General features: G+C 35.5%; 1 protein-coding gene across 1 annotated transcript in view; it reads left to right on the top strand.

The window, feature by feature from the left end:
- Positions 1-23921, top strand: part of CRPPA (CDP-L-ribitol pyrophosphorylase A) — a 310974-nt gene that overhangs the window by 183390 nt on the left and 103663 nt on the right. The window contains exon 9 of the mRNA XM_021689627.2: positions 13670-13801. Coding sequence (XP_021545302.1) covers positions 13670-13801 — 132 coding nt within the window. The remainder of the gene's footprint in view (positions 1-13669; positions 13802-23921) is intronic.

Raw genomic sequence — 23921 nt, 5'->3', positions numbered from 1 at the left:
AATGACTGAGTTCTGTTTTTTTGCCCAACCAGTGAGCACTAACTGTGATCTTCTGTGTTTTGCTCTTCCCATTTCTAAGAAATGGAACTCCTACTGCCTTTATAATCCTCAGACCCTCTTCTCCCCCCCTACAAATGTGGCCCTGCTAATGCTTATTAGTGGTATAATTAGGTTAATGTTGGTAATAACAGGCACTTAACTGATTGCTTAAAATAATGAATCCCCATTCTTTCCCTTTAATATAAATGATCCCACTTAATCCTCAGAGCAGTCCTGAAAGTTGAATATCATAGATGCCATTATCCTTGTGCTCACTTTAATTTACCAAATGATGGTTTGTTTTTAGGGATGTCAATACTTTTCCCCCTTGAGTCATAGACACCTAGATTGCTGAAGAAAAGGATCTGAAAAACCACTCAGTAGGATGCTCTTATTTTAGAAGAGATAATTCAGGTCATTTTCTGTGCCTGGATTGAGATAATTTTTTTATATTAGTGGTTGGCAAATTTTTCTTATACAGAGCCAGATAGTAAACATTTTGGGCCTTGCGGGCCAATATGGTCTTTGTTAGAACTACTGGGCTCTGCCGTTCTAGTGCAAAAGTAGCCATAGATGAGATGTAAAGGAAAGGGTGTGGCTGTGTTCCAGTAAAACTTCACTGACCAAAAAAAAAAAAAAAAAAAGGTGGTAGGCTGGGTTAGACACGTGGGCTGGAGGTTCCCAGACTTTGGTTTAGATTTTCAATCCTAAATGATCTATTTGCCACTGTTACTTGGTACCTTTACCTAAAATACCTGTTAGACGTTTCTTTAGTATACCTTGGGGTCATCGAGTCTCCGGATTTAAAATATCACTCGTGCCAATTCATACCTTTTTTTTTATCTCCAGTCTTCATCATTCTTCTCAGTTTTGAGAGGAATGTTCAAGTGCATGCTGTTAAAAAAAAAAAAAAAAAGGAATCTATCTTCCTCTCTCCAAGAGCTGTGTCCCTCCCAGCAGTCTCTCTTTGGTTTCAGTCTGACCTCATCATTGCTACTATGACAGATTTTGCTAATTGCTAATGAGGAGGTACTCTCTTTATTAAAACCTTTTAGAAGCTCCTCATTCCCTACTGGACAAAGCTCAGTCAGGTCATAAAGCCTTGGCCTGGCCTGGTTCTTGCTTACTTTTATCACCCTGCTTCTCATTGCCTCACTGTGTAGTTGGCCCTCTGCTAATGAACTCTTGTAGCACGTGTGCCATATTGCTTGACAGACATGTGTTGACTCTAGTGAGTTTTTTGACCTGAGACACCATTTTTCTAGTGTTTCTCTTGCCTGACTCTTACTATCCTTAGAATTTGAGTGATCATATTCTTGGAATCCTTCCTTAATACCTCTGTGCTCAGAGTCTTTTCCCCTTTCCCAACGAGCATGTGTGGGCATTCAGAAATGTTTCTTGACTTGAACTTGCCTTGACATTTCTAGTCATTATGTCTCCTATTCCATCCTGTTGCAGTGTTGCCTACCACACATGGATGCTTTGTGGTGACTTAAAGGAATGAGGTGGCTAGGTATGCATCTTAAGGAATAGCTATGTTCTCTTAAGGAGAATAATACTACATCTATCTGAGTTTTTACGGTATTATTTACTGTGTATAAATTTAAACTATGACTTTTTTTTTTTTTAAAGATTTTATTTATTTATTTGAGACAGAATGAGAGAGAGAGAGAGCACATGAGAGGGGGGAGGGTCAGAGGCAGAAGCAGGCTCCCTGCCGAGCAGGGAGCCCGATGCGGGACTCGATCCAGGAACTCCAGGATCATGGCCTGAGCCGAAGGCAGTCGCTTAACCAACTGAGCCACCCAGGCGCCCAAACTATGACTTTTATTATCTTGATTTGTGTTATCCTTCTTTTTAGTATAGTTCAAATTTTTCCATGTTGCCTTTTTAGAAAAATAAATTTGTTTCCATTCAGCAACTATAATTGTTTATTTTACATATATATGTTTTTTAGATTTTGTGAATCCTATCTTTATGCTTTATGTTAAGAAGCTCATCTTATTGTGTCAATACAAGACTGATAATGTCTTAAGTATTTTTCTAGATTTACCCTAAAAAGTAACATTAACCTTTGAAGTGTTTTTCATTCCTTAGAGGAAATCTATTTTTCCCTTAAAAATTGAACTTGGGGGTAATTTTCCAACATTTTTAGAGGAGGCTTACCTTTTATATTCATTTCAAAATTCTAAATGGCTTACTACTATATTAAGCAAATTTAAAAATATGTATTTATGAGCATTAATTTTATATTTTAGTTCACATGTATAGCATTTACTTATGAATTTAATAAATACTAGGCTATTTGATGAAGACAGAAGTTTGAAAGCAAAGATTATGGGTTATAGTTGGCTATTTCTTTTCCTAGTCTATTTCTGCCTTTTATTTGGATTGTGTAATACACTGACCTACCAGGTAATTATAATATTAACAGTTGAAGAAGGATTTTGTCTTAGAATCTATCTTATTCAGTTAAATGAATCCAGAAGCCTGAAAGTGAGAAGTTTGTGTACTTGTCATAAATATAAAATTGAAGAAAAAGTTACCTTCAAACCTTTAATAAATGTTAAGATTGCAATATATCAACAGAATGTGATATTTCACTCATTCATCTGTGTTTTTCAGTTTATTCTTATTCCATGATGAAAGCATGTGCCAAGCAGATGTTTCTTACCTCTGGCTGGCCATTCATTAGAGCTCAGCACACATATGCTGTGAGGATGTACCTTCTTTTTACCATTCTATGTATGCAGACTTGCATATGCCTGAATTTTTAAAAAATATCGTGTATTTTTCACCTTGGCATTGTAATTTTCATTTCTAGAATTTTGATTTGTATCCTTTTTACCTTTTTATATCTTCTATTTCCCTAGTTAACTTTTGAATAAATGCTAAACAGTTATCGTACCTGTTTTAATGTCCTCGTCTGCTAATTGGCACATTGATACCATTTCTGAGTCAATTTCAAGTGATGTATTTATCTCCTTTTTATGAGTACTTTCCTGGGGCTTTATATGCCTGGACGTGTGTGTGTGTGTGTGTGTGTGTGTGTGTGTGTTTAAAGTGTGCTATGTGGATTTTTAATTTTCATCTAACTTGGAAAATTTTCCAGCCGTATTGTTTTTTGTTCTCTACACTTAGCTGGGAACTCCAATTATCTGTATGTTAGATTGTTTGAAGTTGATCCATATCTCACTAATGCTCTGTTTATTTTTCCTTTTTTTTTCTTTGAGTCTTTTTTCTGTTTCATTTTAAATAGTTGCTATTGCTGTATTTTTAAGTTCACTAATCTTCTGCAATGTCTAATCTATTAATCCCCTCCAGTGTATTTTTTTTAAATATCAGATGATGATATTTTCATCTTTATAAGTTAGGTGTAGGATTCTTTTTCATCTTCCTTTTTTCTGTTTAACACATGCATTCTTTCCTAGAGCTTTGTGAACAAATGGAACATAGTTGTAAAATTGTTTTAATGTCCTTTTTCATTCTAATAAATGTGTCACTGCTGAGTTGGTTTTGATTGATTTTTCTTATGGGTCATATTTTTCTGCTTTTTTGGACATTTGATATATTTTGATTAGCTGTTAGAATTTGTGAGTTTTACCTTGTTGGGTACTGGATATTTTTTTATTACTATGAATATTTTTGAGCTTTTTTCCTGGGGCATAGTTAGTTGGAAACAGTTTGATCCTTTCCTATGTCATTTCTATGATTTTTACGTTGAACTAATTAGTATTTTAATGTAGGTCTAATCATTCTTCACAACTGAAGCAAGACCCTTCTTAGTATTTTACCTAATGCCCTGTAAATTATGAAGTCTTCCATTCTGGCTGATGGCTCCCACCATTATTCCTGACCTTGGGTGTGCATCAGGCACTGTTCTATCTAATCTCCAGTGAATTTTTCCCCCACCTCAGCTTGTTTTTATTCTCAAATGCATGCACTGATCAGTACTCTGCTGAATATGGGAGAGAGTTAGTCTGATAATCACCAGCCTTCTCACTCTTTGCCTAGAGCTTTACTTTGTGAACTCTACCCACCTTTGTCTCTCTAGGCTCTGAAACCCACATATCCACCTCTCCCTTCGATGTGCCATAGCCTGGAAACTATTTTAAGGAAGTAATTGGTGCAGACATAGGGCTCATATCATTTGTTCTCATCTCTCAGAACTGTCCCTAGTTGCCAGGTGTGTCATGTCTTAAATATCTTTGTTTTGTTTAGTTTGTGTACTTAGCTTATTTGTTGGAAGTGGAAAGGTAAGTTTGGTCCCAATTACGCCTACTTAGGCAAAAATAGAAGCTGGACCCATCTCAGTTTGAATTTTATTTTCGTACATTCATATTGATCCACATTTTCAGAAATATATGTAAATAAGAAAAAGCTCAGTCTGTTTTAGGTCAGACGCTATAATAATTTTGTATATTCCAGATAGAATTTTTCGAGTACTTTTACTAGTAGGATTTTAACTAGTAACTTAACATTTAGTCAGGAAAGAAAAATCCTTTTTATAACACAGACACATAAGTTAATGACCAAAAAAATTAATGGGATATATGATGAGCATGATATTATACAGGCTTCTTTTGTCCTAGATGAGTACAGCCTGTTAGCACTTTCTGCAATGATGAAATGTTCGATTGCTATGCTCCTGTCTATGGTAGCCACTAGCTACCTGTTGCTATGAGCACTTGAAGTATACCTACTGCATTTTCAGTTTTATTTAAATTTAATAATTTTGAATTTAAATGTAAATAGTCACATATGGCTAGTGGCTACTTTAGTAGACATTGCAGTTTTAGACTATGTTTTATTGACTACCCTTTATATTGGGTCAGTTCTATTTTTTCTTTAAGATTTATTTATTTATTCGTTGGGGGGAATGGAGAATGCAGAGGGAGGAGGAGAAAGAGTCTTAAGCAGACTCCTGCATTGACCCCAGAGCCCAACATGGGGCTTGATCCTATGACCATGAGATCATGACCTGAACTGAAACCGTGAGTCCGATGCTTAACCGGCTGAGCCACCCAGGTGCCCCACGTCAGTTCTCTTACATGATGTAGCTTCATGAAAAAGAAAAATGTTCTCAGAAATAAAAAGTTTAGTTAGCACTTTATTTTAATCAAAAATAGTCTAAAGCAAAGTACCATTGATCTTCTAATTAGTTATTGGAAGCACTCTAATTGGAATTTCTGGGAATTATATTTTCTGAGACTGAGAATGTTTTTAAATTTCCTTAGATTAGAACAGTTTTTCTGTATCTTTTTTATAATTATGTAAATTTAATGTTATCAAATAATTCAAAAGCAATATTGGTAAGATCTGAATTTGTAATTGAGATTATTGTAATATGAATTGGTTATTGTAATATGAATTTCCTGGGATCAAAGAGAGCTGAGGTTATTAAATGCTACCAATGACTATTCCTGAAATTGTTAATTACTGAGATTGTTAAAGTATTTTTGCCATACTTAATAAAAGGCATAGGATGAATCTGTGGAGGCTATGCTAATATGATTTACATGCATCATATACCTGCGTTTTGATCTCCTTGATCATGTTTTTGAGTACTTTTTGTTTTTGCTATATAGAATTCAAAACACCTCATCTTCTGAAAAGGTTTTTTATTGTTTTGCCTTTTGAAACATATTAAAAATGTCAAGAATCACTTTAAGTGATATATAAAGTAGGTATATAAAAGTAGAATCAATTTTTATAAATGTAAATGGACTTTGTAATGGTTAGCGTAAGGTACCTTTATTTGTGAACTCCAAAAATACTCATTTATTTTTTAAACATATCATGTAATGCTTATCTAAATCACCTGCAGACAACCTTGATGATTAGATTGTTGATTAATGTGTAATAAACTTTATTATGTAAAAAAATTTTGATAAGTTACTAAAATATATAAAGACAATTATACTAAACTTAGTGAAGAACCACATACCTGGTTTTTGTAACTTACTTTAGTGATTTAATATGTTTTTTGTTTGTTTGTTTTTTATTATGTTATGTTAATCACCATACATTACATCATTAGTTTTTGATGTAGTTTTCCATGATTCATTGTTTGCATGTAAGACCCAGTGCTCCATGCAGTATGTGCCCTCTTTAATACCCATCACCAGGCTAACCCATCCTCCCACTCCCCTCCCCTCTAGAACCCTCAGTTTGCTTCTCAAAGTCCATAGTCTCTCATGGTTCGTCTCCCCTCTGATTTACCCCCCTTCATTTTTGCCTTCCTGCTATCTTCTTCTTCTTCTTTTTTTTTTTTTTAGGAGCAAAGTTCTCTGTTCATTTTATTTATTTATTTATTTATTTATTTTATTTTTATTGTTATGTTAATCACCATACATTACATCCTTAGTTTTTGGTGTAGTGTTCTGTGATTCATTGTTTGTGCTTAACACCCAGTGCTCCATGCAGAACGTGCCCTCTTTAATACCCATCACCAGGCTAACCCATTCTCCCACCCCCCTCCCCTCTAGAACCCTCAGTTTGTTTCTGAGTCCATAGTCTCTCATGGTTCGTCTCCCCCTCTGATTTCCCCTCCTTCATTTTTCCCTTCCTACTATCTTTTTTTTTTTTTAACATATAATGTATTTGTTTCAGAGGTACAGTTCTGTGATTCAACAGTCTTATACAATTCACAGCGCTCACCATAGCACATACCCTCATATGTTTTAAATAATACTAGTTTAGCAAGTCAATGCTTCATATTAATCATTGGGATTGCTGTTACCTTTTGATTCTAAAGTTTGTTATAGATGGTACAGATGTTAATTGTAGAGGTATATAATGCTTCAGGTAATTGTTCCATAATACAACAGTGGCAGAGTTCTATTCTTATAGGAGAAATATGAAATCTGAAAAAAAAATCATTTTTAAACATGTTTGCAAACTATGTTAGGTTTTCCTAGTGCCTGTTTAAAAATGTGAAGTTCTGGTTTCGTTACTTCTTTGATCTTTTACATAAGGATCTGCAACTAAATGGATATGCAAGTAGAACATTTGTCTTGATACTATAAAACTTAATTACTTTTTAATTCTTGGAATCAATAAAAACGTTTAAATCTTTTGTATGGCTAATATTTTAATGTGAAATACTGTTTATTTACTACTTTGGTTAAATGCCCTGATTTCTCAGCCTAATAGTTTTGCTGGTATTTTAAGATTTATAGATGAGTTGTTAAAAATTTGCTCTGAATTTTTATGATCACTTACAACTCTTAATTAGCTTCTATTCATCAGAATTATGCATTGAATTGCTTGATGGCGTTGATTTAAACTTGTTCCAAAATAGGACGCCTGGGTGGCACAGTTGGTTAAGCATCTGCCCTTTGGCTCAGGTCATGATCTCAAGGTTCTGGTCAGGCTCCCTGCTCAGTGGGGCTCTGCTTCTCCCTCTCCCTCTGCCCCTCCCCCCACCTGTGCTCGCTCACATTCTCTCTCGCTCTCAAATAAATAAAATCTTAAAAAAAAATAAACTTGTTCCAAAATGAAATGATTCAACATTAGAAGCTTGTTCCTTTTTCTTTTTAAAAGTACAGTTAAAAAATGAAAGTACAGCTCATTAATATATAATTTTCATTGATAGAATCCATGTAATTCATAAATAGTTGGGGTGATAAGTTTCTCTAAACTTACTTTTTTATTCCTTAAACTCTTACTTTGATCTGCTTAATATTGACCAGTTTTATCTTTTGCTAGATCTCCCTGTATTTCTTTTGAAAAATGGTGTTGTTAGATGTTGGGCCTGATTCACACAATTTACTTTTCTGTACAGATAGGTAGATAATTTTGCAGTATCTGTTGTGTAGATTCAGAGAGTCTCTGGTCTATCTACCAATTCTTTCTAACTTAATTATTTGATAATTACCATAAGCATTCTTCCTTCCACTGTGGTGGGCATAAGGCAGTGCATATTTGGATATATACTGAAGCTTCAAGAATTGACTTCCTACTCAAATAAACAAAGACTCGGTTTCCTCTCCTACAACAATTCCTGATTCCCTTCTTAGGCCTGTTAACATGGGTTCTGGAATGAAGCAGAAGTGTTAAATGTAGGGTTATGGAACATTCCTGAGGTTTTAAAGAATATTGTACTTGGTATTAATTATTGTCCTTTAATTAATGTACCTGTCCTCAGAGACAAATGAAAAATTACTTATTAAAGTATAAAAAATTAATTGCAATTCAGTCTGGGGCCAGGGATGTATTAAAATAGTTACTAGACAAATATAAAGCATGTGTAGAACTGAATGTAGAAGACATGAGGCACAGAGGAGCATTTTCCAAACTCTGAGTGCCAGAAACCTTGCCCACCCACAAAGCCATGAAGCTACCCATATGTTAAATGTTTAAGCAGTTTACTAGTTTATAAGAGTGAATTTGCTATGTTAAAAAAAAAAATGAACATTCTTTAGGGGAGGGTAGGAAGATATTCTTACCTTTTTTTTATGTATGAATGAAGAAAAAACTGTTAGAAATGGCATCCTAAGGGGGAAATATTGTAACTGTAATTTACAAGTAGTAAGTGAGTGAACAGTTCAAAAAGAGATCAAAGAATATCTACTTGATGTAGCTATAAGCAAATCTGCAGAACTCAACCTACATGAAATGTTTTGCTACATTTCAATGGATGCAAGACTATCCATGCTGTAAGTTTGTTTTATTAAGGCAAAAACATTTACATTTCTCTTGAGCTATCATGATCATTTTGTAACCCTCTCCTGTAGTTGTATAAATCTGCCCTGTCTTTAAAATTAAAATTGATTGCTTTATTGTACCAACTGAATTTTTTCCTGGAACTCATAAGTAACTGGTGTAGAAGTTCAAAATTAGTAGCACAATGTAAAATACATGCTTAAATTTCATGGTATTGGTATTAGGAAATACATCTGCTGGAGATTTTCTTCTTTTAATCATGATGTCATCAGACCCATCTAGTGAAAGAGAATTTTGAGATGTATCCTACTTCATGTTTGAATTTTGTCAACCTGCTAATACATTTCATAAGGTCATTATCCATATCTGTTTCTTTAAAAGTTGATTATGTCAACTAGTACAATGTCGAGCAGAGTCATGTTTTAGTACATTTCTTAAACTTTCCCTATAATTTAAGTACTGATTACTTAATGGGTAACATAGTTTGATGGTTTGATGGGATAATATAGGCAATTTGTAGATGTATAAATAGCTTGCCTAGAATTCACTTTTATGCATTTCCTTAATTCATGGAATGTATGGTGAACAGCATTGGCTTAATGATTTCTTTACATGCCATTATCTTTTATCTTTCCAAAGAACTAGGGTGTGTTGTGTCTAATAGATCTTTAGCTGGAGTGAAAGTCTTCCAGTCCTTGTTTGACATTTCATGACTTGGTGAGAACTTTAAAAGACTATTGTGCTTTGTTTTTCAATTCACCATCTGTTTTTGCTATAATACATGTTTCTGAAAAAAAAAAAATTAGCTTCTACGTGATCAGTAAATAAGGGAGTTAGGTCTCTATATTTTGGAAGTGACATCAGTTCATATGCAACTTTTCCTAGATAAGAACAGCCAGAAAAACAGGAATAAAATTATAACCTTGCAGGGAGAGGAAAAACCCCTCAGTTTAGCTGCTGCAACGGAAGCAGAATCTGTTCCAACTTTGTTTTTTAATATGTTTGGTACATTAGTTTTTAAGACAAGTGCAGTTAACATCTCTGTTTATTGATTTGGAAAGTATGTTCTCATAATCAGTCAAATATTTTGTCTTGTGTATTCAAATCTATGTTCTTAATAAGTTTATTATAATTTGTTTTTTTATTATGCACCTTGTGCCTTTATGTGAATTAATAGTTTTTGTCTTAAACTAAAATGAATCATATTGCTACAACCTTCATTTTTGGTAGTGTTTGCAAGGCATGTCTGTTCATCCTTTTATTTTGTGCTTTTCAGGTTAGTGTGCTTTAGACGTTTATCTTATAACTAGCATATTGTTAGATTTTTTCCTTAAAAATCCAATCTGGTAAATCTGTTACTTAGGAGATGGTTAAATATGCTCAATTTATTTGTATTACTTTTATATTTGAGTTCTTTCCACAAGCTTATTTTGTTACTGCTGTTGGTGAATTGTTTTATTTGCTACTTTAATTTCTTCCTATAATTTGCTGCATTGATACAGATAATACTTTCCTCCTTCTGCAAGTTCAAAAACTATACAGTAGAGATGTATATAATTTTAGTTAAATACCATTATTTTAAAAACATAAATCACTAAGTTAACTCAGTGTAAAATCATTAATTTCTGTCCTTTTTTTTTTTTTAACAAAGTGCAGATTCAGCATACTTTCTCTCTTGAGCCTTCTCATTCCAGTATAATTTATTCTTTTTTTTTTTTAAAGATTTTATTTATTTATTTGAGAGAGAGAGAATGAGAGAGAGCACATGAGAGGGGGGAGGGTCAGAGGGAGAAGCAGACTCCCTGCCGAGCAGGGAGCCCGATGCGGGACTCGATCCAGGGACTCCAGGATCATGACCTGAGCCGAAGGCAGTCGCTTAACCAACTGAGCCACCCAGGCATCCTGGTATAATTTATTCTTGTCGAGAGTTTTACTTATACCACTTTTAAGCTCCCAAAGTTTTTATTAACTTTAGGCTCTCTTTTAGGAACTTTTTTAGGAAAATTGAAAAATGAGCACCTGCTCCCAGCTCTGACTTTGCAGGGAGTTTCCCTTGGCAGGTGCACTTCCTCCTGAGCCAAGTTCAATGGCAGCATTGCAGTGCAGAGCTCCGTTCCCAGTTGTATCCATCATTCCTTCTCCAATTAATACGTTACCAGCATTTCCATTCTTTAATTTCTGTGCATTTTAAATCTCTGTGGAGGCTGTAATTACAAAGTGGAGTGGTTTTATCTTTTCTGCTTCTTGTGCTATTTTTTCCACAAACCCTTTCTGCACCCCCCTTTATTTTACTGTAAGATTTTTCAGACTGAAAATTTGTTAGGAAGACTTGTATTAAACAAGAAATGTCTCTTTGCCTCATTGAGTATCTAGGCTAACAGTAAGGTTTCCCAGATTGTGCATTGCAAACCCCTAGGACATTCTATTCATATAAAGTATATTGGGCATGGTGGCTCCTGGCATTTCCTGGTATCTCAATATTACAGATAATTACACAGGTAAAAGAATTAAAGAGTACTCTGAGGCATGTGACACCAAACAGTAGTGTTGTTCCTTAGTCCAGAAGGTATGGGACTATGTAAATACCTGGCAGTATGGGCCCAGGAGAGAGTCTTTTTTTTTTTTTTTTTTATAAAGATTTTATTTATTTATTTGAGAGAGAGAGAGTGAGAGACAGAGAGCATGAGAGGGGGGAGGGTCAGAGGGAGAAGCAGACTCCCCGCCGAGCAGGGAGCCCGATGCGGGACTCGATCCCGGGACTCCAGGATCATGACCTGAGCCGAAGGCAGTCGCTTAACCAACTGAGCCACCCAGGCGCCCCCCAGGAGAGAGTCTTAGTCTCAGCCAGTCCCCTAGCTTTAGATTCATAACAGGACTGCAATTACATAAATTGCCTGGAGTTTGGGGAATTAGCCTGCTTTTTTTTTTTTTTTTTTTTTTTGGACAAGCCCACAGTCAGCAATTTTAGCTTCAGAAAGATATTTTAAACTCACAAGACTAGAAGAATCCTGTGGCACTAGTTTGTACAAGGTCCTAAAAGACTTCAGGACAGGAGAAAATGCAGAGATGGACATGTATCTTCAGCTTTAGCTCTTGAGCTCTTAATTTCACATTAGTATGGGCCTGCCTTTTTTCCCCTCCACTTTTCCTCCACCTTGTCAAGGCGGAGGGAAGGAGATCACAGAAAGGTGGTGTGTGAGCCATCCTTCTAGAAGGCTCAAGCTACAAATAGGACCTAGTATCTTTTTAACAGCTGATCGCTGTTAGCTTCCAGGTCTCAGCTAGGGGAACACCTGGTTATAAGTTAAATTACCCCGAAGGAAAGTCTAATATTTATAGTTCATTCACAGTTATTCCAGCCTGGCTGTGGTTCACCAGTCTCATATTTGCTTTAAGCATTATTGCCTGGTGAAAAATCTGAGATTTCATCTTTATAAGTTTTCAGGGAATCACTGCTAAGGGAGGGTGAGCTCAAGGTCACAGGGTCACATTGTCTTTTCTTCAACTATTCAGTAGATAGTAAAGCCTGAGACCTTTTTCTTTGTGCTTTTTATCTTCCAATTTTTCTTTTTTTGCTTTTTTGTCTATTCTTTTGGTTCTCTAATGGATAGAGCATTTTTAAGAAAAAAAGTCTTCATTGTCACTTTAGATTTTAGGAGGAAGTAACTATATGTGTATGTCTTCGGTTAACTATAATGAAAATGTCCAAGAAATAGTGACTAAAGGGCGCCTGGGTGGCTCAGTTGGTTAAGCGACTGCCTTCGGCTCAGGTCATGATCCTGGAGTCCCGGGATCGAGTCCCGCATCGGGCTCCCTGCTCGGCAAGGAGCCTGCTTCTCCCTCTGACCCTCCCCCCTCTCATGTACTCTCTCTCATTCTCGCTCTCTCAAATGAATAAATAAATCTTTAAAAAAAAAAAAAAGAAATAGTGACTAAAGATCTACTGAATTGATATACATACATGTCCTCACATGATTCTCTTTTAAAATGGATGTTAAGTGCTTTTCCCTGGAAAAGCAAAATGCAAGGTGGTAGGTGGAAACTCATTCCCTTCTGTTACAGAAAGAACATAGTAAGATTTTGTTTTGTATTTTCTGTAGAGCGTGTTTTTATATGAATGAAGAGAGGAAGTGGAGGGATTAGTATAAGAGTTTCAAAGCAGAGTAGATTTTAAAACGTTTCTAGATAATAAATACATGTAATTGAACAAATTATAATTCTTGAGCATTTCTTAAATTTGGTATTGTGAAAGAATACAAATGTTTGAGTATTTATTCTGTGTACGCAATTGTGTCTTATTTTGATGCTCTTGTGGTTTAGATATTTTATGTCCCACAAAAGATGAACAGTACCATAAAACTTCAATAATTTGAAAGAGGAAAACTTACCCTGAGCTCCTTAAAATTTAAATGAAAAATAATATTTAAAAAATAGTCTGGAATAATTTCAAGAAAAATACTATTTAACACTGCTAAAAATTACATTTAAAATTCTGGATTTTCTTTAAGAAATAGGTGATTTATTAGAATTTCAATTATTTGAAAGGGGTTCTTCTAAAAATATTTATGAATGTAATAGGTAAGCACTCCCTTTAATTTTATTGATATTGGTAACTAATATATAATATTTCTATGTAGCCTACTTTCAAATTATAAATTAAATAGAACAAATGGTTGAAATCATATATTCTTTATACATTTGACTCTGACACAAGTAGAAATAGAATATTAGCATTTTGTATTTTTCAACATTGTGTTCTCAATGACTGTTTACTGCCTTTATTTATAAAGGAGGATTCATCAATTTTAATAAACATTTATGGTTGAAAAGCATATCTAGAAATTAACACACACTGATAAAAATTACCATAATCTATTTGTGTTTGAGCTTCTTTAATGTTATATTTTTCAAAGGAAAGTGAAAGGAATGGTATTCTAATATTACCTTTTGCATTATTTTGCAGGTATATTTTCTTGATTATAAATCAGTACCTTTTGATGAGAAAATGGAAAGCCTAATACAGATCAGGGAATATGCAAAGGAAGTGAAAAAAAGAAATATTTTATTATCTGGTCTTCTTATATGTTTCCCACAGGTAAGTAAAATTTTGTGTTTTGTAGACTACAGTTTTAATGGAGGGAACCTGATTTTTTAAAAGCAAAGATACATTAATGATAAGAAAAATTTTGGCTGGAAAATTGTCTGTGTTCTCACATAGGCAGAACCTCTCTTGAGGGAAAGATAAAATCAAAACAAGTGTTCTGATGAAGGAAAATAAAAAGGTGAAATTGGTGAATATCTTATACTAGGTAGCCCACATGGGGTTGCCAGATTTGTTAAATAAAAAAATACAGAATGCCTGGCTAAATTTGAATTTCAGATAAACAATAAATTATTTTAAGTATGTCCTAAATTTGGAATTTGAAATTAGAAATTCAAATTGAACTAGAGTTTTGTATTTAACTGAGTTCAGAATGCAGCCATTTGTGTAATTTGAAATGGCTTGTTTCTTTTATGTTGTGCTAAAGATGTTGGTGATCAGGTTTTTAATTACTTGAAAGCAACGCTTGACATTCATATTATAAGAGGGCATGCTATTCAGAGAAAAATTCTTATTGTCACTCTATTAATAGAGAGTTAAGCTGAAGGCAAAATGAATTAGCATTATAGAGTCTTAGTGCAAAGAAATGCTGTTTAAATCAAACTATTTGGAGACTGTGTTAGGGAAGATGGATTTGTCCTTTGTGTATAGATACCTTTTATTGAAATTGCAGAATGCTTTGTAGTGTCTTAGAGGTACCCCACAAGAATCAAGAAAGTGGAAAAGTCAACGGGGTTTTTATTGGTCTGGAATAAAAGTGATTTGTACTGACCAAGGAATGTATTGTTGATGAATAACAGTTATTATTTGTGAAATATTTTTTTTAAAGATTTTATTTATTTATTTGAGAGCGAGAATGAGAGAGAGAGAGCATGAGAGGGAGGAGGGTCAGAGGGAGAAGCAGACTCCCTGCCGAGCAGGGAGCCCGATGCGGGACTCGATCCCGGGACTCCAGGATCATGACCTGAGCTGAGGCAGTCGCTTAACCAACTGAGCACCCGGGCGCCCCTATTTGTGAAATATTTAAGGTACCCTTTTAGCCTGAAGATAACAACATTTCTTTTGAAACAAATGGATTTTAATTAAATATAAGCACCATCTTTTAGCCAATCCTTGGTTTTCTTTGAGGTGGTTTTCTCTGCTTCCATAATATGTAAGTATGGACTCTGTAAGTATAGTCATCAAGAATGAGGCAAAGCTAAATTTACTTAGGATCATGGAAGTATTGTAGGGGCTATTGAAGTCAGGGCAGCCAAGGCCTGAAGAAATACACATACTTGCCCAAGAACAATGCATAACTGGAAGAGTAAGAATAAGAACTTGGGTCTGTATCTTTGTTCAAGAATATTCTGTCTTTGGGGCGCCTGGGTGGCTCAGTCATTAAGCATCTGCCTTCAGCTCAGGTCACGGTCCTAGCGTCCTGGGATTGAGCCCCACATTGGGCTCCCTGCTCAGCGGGAAGCCTGCTTCTCCCTCTCCCACTCCCCCTGCTTGTGTTCCCTCTCTTGCTGTGTCTCTCTCTGTCAAATAAATAAAATCTTTAAAAAAATATTCCTTCTCCAATAGATTGTCTTTGGTTTTATTCCAGATTATTGTGGTTGGAAAAATCAGTTCTTTCTCTTGTGCCGTGCGAAGGAGTCATGGATGCACACTACTCATGCTACACTATGTAGTTATAAAAATAGTTCATTGAGAAAAATCTCAAAAGCTAAGAAATGGAAGAGCACATACAGTCTCCAGGACTTTATTTTTCCTGTGATTTAGGCTAAACACAAAGGGTCTGTATGCACCCTAGTTGATATTCCAGTGGGAGAGTATGGTCCAAATGATATATAGCATGCCTAGTGAGATGCAAATTTCAGATAAACAATAATTTTTAGTACAAATATGTCTGAAATATTACAGGAAACATACTTGCACTAAAATTCTTTGTTATCTTACATGAAATTCAGTATAACTGGGCACCTTGTGTTTTTATTTCCTAAATCTGACAACTGTTGTGGAGTTCATATTCGCAACAAAATTGTTCATTTCTCCACACCTGGCATTCTCTCCCCATGAATGCCATGGAGTTGCATATCTACGTGACTCTGCACCTGTGATTGGAAAAGTGGTCTTGTTGAAAAGGAGGAGGTTTTGCAGCCTACTACTTTGCAGCTGACCATTATTATTTTGAGCAAATTTGGACCTGTTAAGCAATCTGTCTACTTAGCTGTCAAGACTGTATAGAAAATGACCCTGCTAAGCCTTCAAAATATGTCTCTCATCATTTTAAGAAGCAAAGATAGCTTACTTGGATGTTGCTTTTCTTTTCTTTAAAATAAAATAGTGAAGATGTCTGAAATGTGTAAGAATGTTTAAAATATAGGGTTTACTTTTGTCCTTAAAGACACAGGTGCCAGTTGACTCCTACTAGGCTAGGACATGTCCAGGGCACAATTCCACCTTAAAGAGCATTTACCAAAGGATTCTGCGATGTTCATTAGATAGGCCGTTAAAGAGCTATGGTTAAAAAATTGGGGAGGCATCAGTGAATAGAGTTAAACCGATATCTTCCATGGAGGGCTTCTCGCAAATTCTTAATAAGCTGATGAACATTTCATATCTGCAAATCGGGGACAAAGGGATATCATTTTCCATTTTCTACTGTAACCCTTTAAACATAGGCAACTCTGAGGCTAATACTCTCTAAATGAAACTTTGGGATACAGTCCTCATAAATAGGCCCTACATAAAGAAACCACTACCTCTGGACAGTCTTTCACTTTTTTTTTTACTTTTTCCTTTTACTTCAGTACTAATTTTTCGACTTAGCTAAATCAGTATCTTTAATTTTGAGGGCCTATTTGACAAACATTCTATCAATACTAAGGATATGAAGATTCCTAAGGTAAAGCTTCTGTCACTGTTAAGTGAGAAGAGTGTCAGTTTGTGCTTTCCATGGTGCTGTCAGATACAGTTTTTTATAGCGTTCATACACTGGATTTTGTTCCCTAAACCAGTCCATCGCTGTGATAGCCATTAGGGTGTATTTGTAGATAGTTAATGTGTTTCCTTTTCAGTCTCTGATCAGTGAAATGAAGAACAGTGAAATCTGGAAAGATTTTTAACCATTTTTCATAAGACATAGCTTCAGTTGATTGGTAACTCCTCCTTGGATGAGAGAATGTATTGGCTTCATTGTCTGTGCTAGACATACTGTCTTTCTAGTTTAAAGAAGACCTGCATTCTTACGTATATAGTATCTCTGGTAATGGGGATGATCTGGATGGCTCAATTGCTCCTTCACAGTGTTGATGTATATGATATTTATAGTTAAATAGGATCACATAAGCTGCTGTTAAGTCTCTATTTGTGTTTTTGTAGAGTTCTACACACATGTAGGACTTTCTGTGTTTGGTGAATTTAAACTTATTAGTTACATTTCAGTCTTTTATTTTTTTGGAATTATAATAAAGCCTCTGATTAATTAGTCATACTTTCTTCATAATGAGTAATTCCAAATTGTGTACACCTTTAAGGAAGAAATTGATTTGGAAGAGGATAAGGATTGATTCCTTCTTGAATATCTCTAAATCTTCTGCAATGTTACCCATGATCAATTATTGATAATTCTTTGATAATTCAAATACCAACAAATGCATCTAATCATATAATGTTTCAACTCCATTTCTCCATATATTCTTAACTGATATAAGAAATTTCAACAGATCCTTTACTTAACTCTAGATATGCTTCACATGTATGCATTTTTTTTTTTCTGGTCAGAGACATTATTTGTGAAATTACTGAATATGTGATTTCCTTAGCTATATCAATGTAGTAAAGCACAAATCAACTTTTTCCAAAACTGACTTTAAAATATTTTGCTGGCCTCAAAAAATTAATCATTTAAAATAGATTCTTTATGGGTAGATTAATCTTAGACTTATGGATCAAGTGGCTGGCTTGACCATTTATGTATAGTATAAAGTTTCCTGACTTTATTATCTAGTGCTCAATTTCTCAAGTTGTAAATAAATAAGAAAAGACTGGAAATTTATGCTCTAGACTAGAAATGTAGGATAAAGTTTGCCCTTATAATTTATTGGATGAATTTAAATCAAGTCCTATTCTTCTTTCTAAAATAACTCTACAAACATAACTATGAATAATTAAAAACCAGGTTTTATAGCTTAATCCACATAAAGGATCTTAGTCCTTTTTTAAGTATTCTTTTAAATTTACGTGTAAGATATTACTCTTCATCCTATTATTCTAAGTTTGTGATGCAAGTCATCACTGAAGGCTGTGATACACAATGATGTATTTTGGGACCCTGTTCTAATTATTTGAAAATCTGTATCTGATGATAAAGTAATGAAGTTATAGACACCTAGTATTTCTGGCATGAACTGTTCAAGCCCATAGTTTAGAGCTTTCAGTTTTAATTTTGCTGAAGTCTACAATATTTTTATCCTGACTTTGTGTGTGTGTGTGGTTTTTTGTTTTTTTTTAAGATTTTATTTATTTGACAGCACTAGTAGGCAGAGTGGGAGGGAGAGGGAGAGGCAGGCTCTCCGCTGAACAGGGAGCCTGATGCGGGGCCCAATCCCAGGACCCTGGCATCATGACCAGAGCCGAAGGCAGACGCTTAACCAACTGAGCCACCCAGGTGTCCCATGACTTTGTTTTTTAAGACAAGCATTTACAAGTATATATTTTTAAAAAATATTTATTATAATTTGAACTGGTAATATTATCTAAACTGTTTTCCTGAGTTCTGTGAACCATTCTAGCAAATTATCAAAGGCAAAGGGGGGTGGTTTGGGAACCCCTGATCTATGCCTGTTGGTTAGGAGTGCAGATGGCTCTGGATTGCCATATGAACTGGAAGACAATCTGTGTGACTGAACCCTTAACCTGTATGGTCTGTGCTAACTCCAGGTAGCTAGTGTCAGAATTGTTCAGTGGGGAAAAAATAAAAGTCCACACATTAGGTGCCAGAAGTGTTAAGAGTAGAAAACAGTTACTCATTTGGTCAGTATATAACTTCATATATCTGTTATCTACTCACTACCACTAGAGATCTTGCAAATTGTGGACATTCTTTCAGGTTAAGTCCCTAGTGAAAATGTGAATCTGAGCTCCCAGCAAATTAACAATGGGTATGTAGTATGAAAAATAAACTTTGTTGTTACTGTAATAGTTTAGTAACAATACTGTATTAGTTTAGTAACAATAACTAAACTATACCGACCATTTCACAGAAGGAGCTTCTAGGTTAAAAGGATATTATTCCACTGGTAAGTGTCTTTTTTGTGTGTGTGTGTAGACATTGTACCATTGACTAACCGACCCAAATGAGTTTTGCATTCAGCTTTATTTGTCCACCTTCTTCACAAAGGTATCATGAAATATCTTAGTAGATATTTTCCTGAGGTCCAGATTGAAGATTTGTATACTTTCTCTTACTTGAATAATCTATGATTATTCTCAGAGTTTGTTTTAATGAACTTACATTAGGCCCAACTGATGAATGATTTTCTGGGCCAGTGGCTTCTAAATATTGGTTCTTGGAAAAGTCCTTAGCTGGCAGTATTATAGTCTCCTGAGGAATTTAATAAATAGAGATTCCTAGTCTGTACCTTAGGGAATCTATTTCAGTAGATCGAGCTTATACCTGGGACTCTATATATTCCACAAGTTCAAGCTCTGATGAAAGTCTAATGTGAACCAGACTTGGATGACTGAATTAGGTCAGTGGTTCTTAAGTATATTGACATATTGGAATCAACTGTTGACCCTCTTTAATCTATGAAGTACTGTCACATCCGAGGAGGCTCTGGAATACCAGATGGCAGTAATGGAATGTTGAGATGAAGTTGAGTAAGGGAATGAAGAATGACCATTTGAGAAAGTTTCTAAGCTAACTGTGAGATCCTCTCTTCTTGTTCATCAAGGACAAACATTCTAAGCAATCACAAGCTATCTCGCTAATAGGGCAATTCCATTGATGAAGGTTCTTAGTTGTAAACAAAATGTACCCATGATTGTCTAAATAAAAGAATTATTTTTTGTAGCTTATAGAATTTCTAAAGAATCATGGAACCAAACTGGATAATACCTAGTCAAGAACGGTGCAGGTGGCAGAAATGCTAAACTGTTCTGGGACTGTGATAGTAAAAGTGCTTCCCATTACCGACTCTGGGTACATAGGATGGTAGGGAACCACAGATAGAAACTCTACCATAGCTGATCCAGAAAATACAAAGTCTCTGCCTTAGACCTAGTTTCCCTGTTTCTGGCACCAAGCCAACCTGCTCATGGCCACCTTTTAAGTCTCCTACATGTATATAGTAGAATCTGTAGAACGTTGATAAAACAGAATCTGAGGCAATGTTAGTTTTTTTACTCTGTAGTGTCTGTAGCATGGAAATAAAAGGTGGAATTTGGTTGGAGAATGTGTTGGTTGAGCTGTTTTGCAAGGTTAGCCCCATCAATCTAGGTCATAGGATTTTGTCCTAGGTTGAAATCAGAGCACCTTTAACACATTGTATTTACTATCAAGGGCTTGTCATTTGCCTACATCCAGGCTTTCTGAATGGTATCTTATTGTCACAATTTTACATTTTTAAATAAAATTTTACACATGAACTTTTATGACAATAAAATTTATGAATTCTCTAAAATGTATAAAGTCCTATAGCAGTTTTTTATTTAATCTGTGCATTCTACATGCTCAAGGATTTAGAGATAGAAGCACAGAGGTACGTGGTTGAAGAGTTTTCCAAGACTATTAAAGCTGATTATTTCTTGGTCTAAATTAGCATCATCCTGTCTAATGGAAACAACAAGCTATGTGACCTTCAACAAGTGATATAAGTTTGTAGGCGTCTGATTATTCATTTGTAAAATGCATAAGTCAAATTCTTAAAGCCTCCACTGGATAAGAAGATGGGGACCTAGGAGGTGGGCAGTCTCTGTCATGTGACACCATCACTGTCTCTCACTCTGACAGGGAAATTCTGAAACTGAGCCTGGATTTTCTTTCCTTATGTGACCATAATCTTTACCCATACTATTATTTATTTTGTTGAGAAATTATTTATTTTTTATTTTTTTATTTTTTTAAAGATTTTATTTATTTATTTGACAGAGAGCGAGAGCAGGAACACAAGCAGGGGGAGTGGGAGAGGGAGAAGCAGGCTTCCCACTGAGCAGGGAGCCCGATGTGGGACTCGATCCCAGGACCCTGGGATCATGACCTGAGCCGAAGGCAGACGCTTAACGACTGAGCCACCCAGGTGCCCGAGAAATTATTTATTGTAGTTCATATATTTCATTGTAGTTCAGAGAGTGAACTCTTTTGTTTTTTGTTTTGACAACTCAAATAAAAGTCAATGAGGAGAATGTCTTAGTCTCTTCTGCTGCTATAATAATACCACTAATCCGGTGGCTTATAAACAACAGATTTATTTCTTATGTTTCTGGAAGCTGGAATTCTGAGATCATGGTGCCCACATAGTCAAGTTCTGGTGAAGACCCTCTTTGCTGTTGCAGACCACCATTTTCTGATTGTGTCCTCACATGTCAGGAAGAGGGTGAGGCCTCTCTGGGGTCTCTCTTTATCACAACGCTAATTCTATTCATGAGGATTCCACTCTCATGACCTAATACCCAACCAGAGGTCTCACTTTTTAATACTATCACATTGGGGGTTAGGACTTCAATATGAATTCTCGGGGAACACACACATCCAATCTATAACAGGGAGAGAATCACCATCCATGTTAGTACGGCAGGGAGTGTGTACCATTTTAGTCTATCCATTTTCCTGTCTCCTTTCTTCTCTGAGCTGTCGTCATACTGGGTTTGATGCAGTGGGAAGTAGGACTTTGGAAACAATGTTTGGCTTATTGAGTATTTTTCGCAAGATCAGGCCATTGGAAAGGACTGATCCACTTGGCCGAAGTAGAAAATCCAGGTCCTGGATAGGTCAGGAGATAAAGTGAATGAGCTCAATGACCTTCTCATTGCTCTTGCATGCCACTTTTTCTTCAGCTACAACTATGGCTCTGGAAGGCATATAAGCAAGGAAGAAAGTTACCAAAGCAGGTTTATAATTTTATGTTTTTAAAAAATAATTACTGGTGGGGCGCCTGGGTGGCTCAGTCGTTAAGTGGCTGCCTTCAGCTCAGGTCATGATCCCAAGGTCCTGGGATCGAGCCCCGCATCGGGCTCCCTGCTCCGCAGGAAGCCTGCTTCTCCCTCTCACACTCCCCTTGCTTGTGTTCCCTCTCTTGCTGCCTCTCTCTCTGTCAAATAAATAAATAAAATCTTTAAAAAAAATAATTATTTGTAAAAGATTAGAGAATTCTTCTGTAAGCCTCCAAAATAAGATATGGAATGGTGTAATGAAGTGGTTTGGCAACAACATTAAATGAGATAAAGCTGTGTAAATTGATCTTCTATCACAAAGTATAAACCAGATCTCTCTACTTGATGAGTAAAATACTATTGTCCTTCTCTGTTGTCTGGGTTTTGAATGTTTTGCATGTACTGTAAAGGACATCCAGAAAACATTCTTGTTGATGGATCTCTTTGTAATTAACCCAGCTAAATTCATAATGAAACATTAAGAACTATATGAACAGGTCCAACTCCTGTAGGATACTTTTGTGCCAAAAGACCTGAATTTGTACCACTCTTTCCCTCTTAAATACACCTCATTTGCTCTGTGTCCTCTAGAGAATAGGCGTATGCTATCAAATAGCAGAACATCAATTTTTTTTTTCTTTTTAATGTTAATCTTGGGGGAGGTTAGACTTAAGACTCCGTTTCCTACAATGAGCAATTACTTGTAGTTTAAATAGAAATGACTTACTAAACACACAATACTTACTGAATCACGTGGCATGTGCACCAAACATGCAGTATTAATCTGTTCACAGAAACCTGTAATACCCTGTTCAGAGTAATCAGGCTTTTTTGCTGTGGGAATGTTTTTGAGACTAAATATTTTTCACTTTCAATATTGTTTTGGCTCCTAATGTTTAGACAGTCATTCTTTGGGAAAATTTGAAGGTCATAAAATAAAATGTCTCTTCAGAATTGTACGAATTTGAAAAACAAAACTTTTTAGGGATTTGGGTATACTTATGAGACTCATTCAAGTGGCAATAAGCTATTATACTTAAACAAATGTAGAGGAAATGAAGTATTAGATACGAACTTCTGGTACAGACCTCCCCTTAATTTTTTGAATAAGTGAAGTAACATTAGAAATGAAAATGGCCATGGAAAATTAATGGACTTATTCCTTTCAATAGTGTATTAGTTAGCTATTACTGCATAACAAATTATCCCCAAATTTAGTGGCTTAAAATAACATTTATTATCCATAGTCCCTCTGGTTTCACCTTCTCTGGGCCTTTCTCAAGACTGCAGTCACCTCAAGGATCCCCTGGGAATAATCTGCTTCCTAGCTGACTTAGCTGGCTTTTGGAAGGACTCAATTCCTCTGAGCTGTTGCACTGAGGACTCAGTTTTTCACAAGCTTGTGTTGGGGACCTGTTCATAGACTATCTCCCAGTGTTATACATGCAAGAGAGAGGACCGGGATAGAAGTCAGTCTTCTGTAACATAATCACTAAGTGACCTCCCATCACCTTTATTGTGTTCTATCCATTGGAAGCAAATTATTAGGTTCCATCTATACTCAGGAGGTGATGACACAGGGGCATGAATACCTGCAGGTGGTTATCATTAGAAGTCAAATCAGACGCTGTCCCCCACAGGAATACCAGAGTGTTGATATTAAGATTAAGAATTTCTTGATACCCCATGTAAATTAAGGGGTTGGTAACCTAAATAGGGCTAGAATTGTTTGAATGAAAAACATATATGTATATATATGAGTATATATATATGCATGTATGTACACTATATATAATATGTAACATACATACATGTGCATATGATCATACATTTTCTTGATATGTGAATAGGGTAATAAAAGCTAGAGTTGGTATAGCGGGAGTTGGAGAGCCAAAAAACTGGAAACGTATTTTAATGTTTATAATTTTTTTTGAAGAGCTTAATTTAGGTCAGATCCATATCAAATACATTAGGG

Source organism: Neomonachus schauinslandi, chromosome 12 (genome assembly GCF_002201575.2).
Source record: "Neomonachus schauinslandi chromosome 12, ASM220157v2, whole genome shotgun sequence".
Lineage (NCBI taxonomy): Eukaryota > Metazoa > Chordata > Mammalia > Carnivora > Phocidae > Neomonachus > Neomonachus schauinslandi.
This window is presented reverse-complemented; position numbering and strand designations above follow the sequence as displayed.